This window comes from Dipodomys spectabilis, unplaced genomic scaffold (genome assembly GCF_019054845.1).
Source record: "Dipodomys spectabilis isolate Male_0828 unplaced genomic scaffold, ASM1905484v1 ptg000227l, whole genome shotgun sequence".
In the NCBI taxonomy this organism is placed as follows: Eukaryota; Metazoa; Chordata; class Mammalia; order Rodentia; family Heteromyidae; genus Dipodomys; species Dipodomys spectabilis.
Window position 1 is genome coordinate 4,216,867 of NW_024870904.1, and position 5,536 is coordinate 4,222,402.

Below are 5,536 nucleotides of genomic sequence, written 5' to 3' on the forward strand. Positions count from 1 at the left end.
TTACATCCTCTTTATCGTTTTGTAAACATTCAAATATTTGCTTTTTGTAAAAGCCATATTTCTTGAGCTCCACCTCTGAAACAATAATTCTCAAATTCACCAAAAATTAAACATTCTTCTTTTGAATAGTTTATTTCTTCCTTCTTCCTCATTTCTTCCCTTCCTCTTTCCATCTCTCACTTCCCTACTCCTTCCTTCCTTCCTCTCAGGGTCTAGAAGTGATGGTGTAGCCCAATGGCAGATGGTTTTATTCCTTTGTTAACTTCAATTTTTGAGAGAGATTGATCAATATCTTTGTGTGCTTGATTATTTCCCCTAATGTCATATCTACTTTGGCCCTCTATGAGATAACACAGGTGCGACACATCGTCCACACTGGTCTTTTATTATAGCTCACTCAGCAGAACAAATAAATGGGCTAAGAGTGAATCAATCACAAGTTTTTCATCACCAGTGATTAATTAAAGAAAAGTGCAAGCACTGAAGACACTTTGGGGTTCTCCCCCAAGACAAAATGCAGGGCTGCGAAGGTGGGTCAGTGGTAGAGCGCTTGCCTTGCATGCTCGAGGCCCTGGGTTCGATTCCTCAGCACCACATAAGCAAAAAGAAAAAAAAAGCCGGAAGTGGTGCTGTGGCTCAAGTGGTAGAACGCTAACCTTGAGCTGAAGAGCTGAGGGACAGCGCCCAGGCCCAGAGTTCAGGCCCCACGACCGGACCTCCCCCCCAAAAAATGCAGAGATTCTAGTCTTTATTAATCCATCATATTTTTTAAATATATATTTTATTGTAAAGATATTGTATCGATTGGTTATACCATTATATGAGTTAGGTCATTAATACATTTTCTATCAAGCATTGTTACCCCTCCAAGAAAGACTTTACTACTGTTATGACTTTTTCTAGAAAACCTTTCCAATTTTTCTAAATATGATTTTTCTCCTCTTTGTGTGTGAGGGTGTATGTGTGTCTGTGTGTTTTGTGTGTTCTGTGATGAACCCTGAGCTGTGTCTTGTAGTTCGAGGACTCCACATCTGCTATATCATAAGGTCTGTATCCTGTATTGGTTCTGTATTGCAATTTCAATTTTCTTACAGATCAAAGACTTTCCCATTTGGTACAATCCTAAGTTATTTCATTTGTGTGAATCAACTTATGTGTGTTAAGCTGTCTTTCCACATTGGTCACATTCATAAGGTTTCTCTCCTTGTGTCTGTGATGGATGTTAAGTTGTGCCTTCCAGGTGAAAGAATTTCCATGCCTGCTACATACATAATATTTCTCTCTGGTTGGTTTTTTTCTGATGGACAGAAAGGTGTATGTTCTGCATGAAAGATTTTCTACATAGGTCACATTCATAAAATTTCTCTCCTGTGTGTGCTCTCTGGTGGATAGTAAGTTGTAGCTTCTGGCTGAAAATCTTTCCGCAATCATGACATTCATAAGGTTTCTTTCCTGTGTTTTTTCTGATGGACAGTGAGGTTTGACTTCCAGGTGAAAGTCATTCCACACAGGTTACATTCATAAGGTTTCCTTCCTGTGTGTATTATCTGATGGACATTGATGCTTGACTTCCAAGAGAAGGACTTTCCACACATGTTACATTCATAAGGTCTCTCTAATGTGTGTGTTTTCTGGTTCACAGTAAGGTTTCTTTTATGGGAGAAAGACTTTCGACACAAGTTGCATTCATAAGTTTTCTCTCTGGTATGTGTTCTCTGATGGAGATTAAGATTTGATTTCTTGGTGAAAGATTTTCCACACATCTTACATTCATAAGGTTTCTCTCCTGTGTGTGTTCTCTGGTGCAGAGTAAGATATGCCTTGCAGGAGAAAGACTTTCCACAAATGTTACATTCAAAAGGTTTCTCTCTAGTATGTGTTCTCTGATGGCGATTAAGATTTGATTTCTTGGTGAAAGATTTTCCACACATCTTACATTCATAAGGTTTCTCTCCTGTGTGTGTTCTCTGGTGCAGAGTAAGATATGCCTTGCAGGAGAAAGACTTCCCACAAATGTTACATTCAAAAAGTTTCTCTCTAGTATGTGTTCTCTGATGGAGATTAAGATTTGATTTCTTGGTGAAAGATTTTCCACACATCTTACATTCATAAGGTTTCTCTCCTGTGTGTGTTCTCTGGTGCAGAGTAAGGTATTCCTTGCAGGAGAAAGACTTTCCACAAATGTTACATTCAAAAGGTTTCTCTCCTGTGTGTGTTCTCTGGTGTCTAGTAAGATATTCCTTCCAGGAGAAAGACCTTCCACAAATGTTACATTCAAAAGGTTTCTCTTTTGTGTGTGTTCTCTGGTGAACAGTAAGCTTTGATTTCTGGATGAAAGACTTTCCACAAACGTTACATTCATAAGGTTTCTCTCTAGTATGTGTTCTCTGGTGGACAGTAAGCTTTGATTTCTCGGTGAAAGACTTTCCACACTTGTTACATTCATAAGGTTTCTCTCCTGTGTGTGTTCTCTGGTGTCTAGTAAGATATGCCTTGCATATGAAAGATTTTCCACAAATGTTACATTGAAAAGGTTTCTCTTTTGTGTGTGTTCTCTGGTGGACAGTAAGCTTTGATTTCTGGGTGAAAGACTTTTGACACATGTTACATTCATAAGGTTTCTCTCCTGTGTGTTTTCTCTGAGGGACAACAGGGTGTTTCTTCTCAGTGAAAGACTTTTCACACTGTTTACATTCGTCAACTACAGAAGACACATGAGTACTATATGCAGCACACATCTTACCAGGTTCACTGAAAATACCCATGCTCTGACAGCCAGTGACCTTTTCTATCCTCATCCCTAAGGAGTTCCCATTATTCTTAATCAGTTCTGACTTCTGTATGGAGCTCAAATGAAAACTTCTTATAAGTCTCACTTTTTCCTCCCCTAGGTTACTATTCATGATTGCTACTTCAGAGAGATATTTATTGTGATGTTCCTGGAAGGTGCTAATCACATCCTCCATTTCTGGGACATCTAAAATGAATAATAGAAAAATAAACAAAAACATAAATGAGATCCATATATTCCTTAATGTAAAGATATTTCCTCACATTCTGTTACAATATTTTGAAATATCAAAGCATTGCTTTATGCAGAATATATATATTTCTCTGCAATGTAGTAATTAAGAAAGTAGTACTGACATTTTACAATGGAAAATAATGTTTTTCTGTATTTCAGATTTTTATATTTTTCTCAAGGAAATATTTACTCAAATTATTCATCTCTGTACTCGTAACGCTTCCATTCTGAATCTCCCTCTATGCCCAGCACCACTGATAAGAAATTGTCCTGATCCTATTTTCCTCCTACCTGCAAAACACTAGTTTAAAATGAGATCTCTTTACTACATTTCTTATTGTCTTTTTCTCTTCATGAATGACTTCTCTACAGACAAAGAGAAGTGCTAACATTAACTACACTGGAACATCAAATTCAGTTTGTCTCCACGAGAATTCTGGATTGACAATTCCTTGAGACAAAGGATCACCTAGTTGTCTTCCATACATGACTCAAGGGCACTAGGAATACTATTGCTCTTTACAGCTCAAGATAAACAGACCCACTGGGCTCTGGACCCAACATCACTATTCAAGATGCTTTAACTCACCTGTGAAATTCTCTTCTGAGTCTTCTCTCATCCATGGTTCTGCACCTTGCTCCAGCTTCACAATCAATATAGGTTTAGGAACACAGTGCCCTGTGAGTAAGAAATAGTGGAGAACTATTGCTCTTGCTGGGTCATCATTAATGTAATGTTGCAGACATCCTGTTCACTGGGTTGCTCCTAAATCTGGTTTCTCAATTGTTTTATTTTTTGGGGGGTGGGATCGGTTGTGGGGCCTGAACTCTGAGCCTAGGAGCTGTATCACACCTCCTAAACTCAAGGCTAGCACTCTACCATTTGAGCCACAATGCCAATTCTGGCTTTTTTTTTCTGCTTTTTTGGTGCTGAGGAATCGAACACAGGGCCGCAAGCATGCAAGGCACGGGCTCTACCACTGAGCCACCTTCCCAGTCCATGGTTTCTCAATTCTTAACAGCTCCATGGTGTACTTTCCCCCAGCTTTGGGTTTATTTTCCCAATGTGTGGCTTGGACTCAGCTCTTTTGCTCAAATCTAGCATTCTACTAGTTTGTGTCTTGGCTACATTTCTAGTTTTTGAATGGTTATTGGAGATAAGAGTCTCATGTTCATTTTTCTATAGTTGCTGGCTTTAAACCAAAATCCTCAGATTTCAGCCTACAGAGTATCTAGAATTCCAAGCTTGAAACAATGCAACCTATGTCAGGTTTGGCTTACAAATACACACTTTCACACTTTCACCTACTGATTTCCAGATCATGCTGACAGTACTAATGTATATTCTATCTAGAGTGTAGATCCACCTATAATAATCACCCCAAGTCTGGAAAGTCAGTCTCCTATTAGTGGATCATAGTTTAGAACTTTTGTCCAACTACTGATTAGAAATCTTAAAGACTGAGAATAAAATTAGCTCATGAGTTACACATAATGAAGTTGAAGTTTCCCTTAGGAAGAAATGACACTTCCCATGGACTGTAATCTTTTTTTTTTAAAACAAAATGTAATGGTCCAAAGGCTTACATTTCTAACCCTACATTTAGGAGGTAAGATCAGAAGAGGCAGGCTTGAAACCAACCTGGGCATGGAAATTCAGAATATACCCCAAAACAAAAGCCAAAATAGAGTGGTGGCTCAAGCAGTAGTGTGAAAGGCAAACAACATCAAGCTCCCAGGCCTGAATTTGGCTGGCTTTTATACTAGCAGTTTTTTTACAAGGGAATGGACTGGAATCTTATACCTAAATAACATAGTCAAATGTCTACTAAAATAAAAGCACTTGATCTTCCAAATAAAAGTGACCTTTGCTCACCCAAGGACATTAGGTTGTTATAAGTTTCCAGCATTACTTCTCTATGAAGGGTCCTCTGACCAGGATCCAGATCCTGCCACTCCTTCCAGGTAAAGTACACAGCCACATCATCAAATGACATCAGCTTCTGTAATGGCACATTTCCATCAAGAAATTAGACCTGGGTCAAGAGAATTCCAATCTGGAATTTCATTATGCAGCAGGTATGCTTTTGTCTTACATAAAATGTTTGCAGCTGGCTATGTTATCTTTTCACTGGGAAAATTAAATAGCAAATTAGAAATATTTGACAATACATAAACCTGGCCACTAAAATACACAGATTTGCAGGGCACTGGTGGCTTATGCCTGTAATCCTAGCTATTGAGGAGGCTGAGGTCTGAGGATCAAGTTTCATGGCCAGCCTAGGCAGGAAAGTCCATGAGAAACTTATCTCCAATAAACCACCAGAAAACTGAAAGTAGCACTGTGACTCAAGTGGTAGAGCACTCACCTTGACCTGAAGAGCTGATGGACAATAACCAGGCCAAGAATTCAGGCCCCAAGACCAATACAAAGTTACAGATTCCCTAATGCATGCAAACACATTTCTGCTGCTAGCAATAGAGTCAAGATAAAAATTCTAAGGAGACAAT

The 5,536-nt window shown here is 38.8% G+C and overlaps 1 protein-coding gene across 1 annotated transcript; it reads right to left on the minus strand.

Annotated features, from left to right (window-relative positions):
- Positions 1-1,436: 1,436 nt before the first annotated feature.
- On the minus strand, positions 1,437-2,966 carry LOC122123332 (zinc finger protein OZF-like). The gene is made up of 2 exons (XM_042697683.1): positions 2,877-2,966; positions 1,437-2,387 (listed from the first exon to the last, which is right to left on the minus strand). The coding sequence occupies exons 1-2, from the start codon at positions 2,964-2,966 to the stop codon at positions 1,437-1,439; spliced, it is 1,041 nt and encodes a 346-aa protein (XP_042553617.1).
- Positions 2,967-5,536: the final 2,570 nt, after the last annotated feature.

Bases quoted from the DNA above. Each gene is read 5' to 3' on its own strand.
- LOC122123332 (XM_042697683.1), bottom strand. From the start codon at position 2,966: ATGGAGGATGTGATTAGCACCTTCCAGGAACATCACAATAAATATCTC. The intron at 2,388-2,876 runs GTGAGACTTATA...ACTGTCCACCAG, and splicing joins GTAACCTAGGGGAGGAAAAA to AGAACACATACTAGAGAGAA.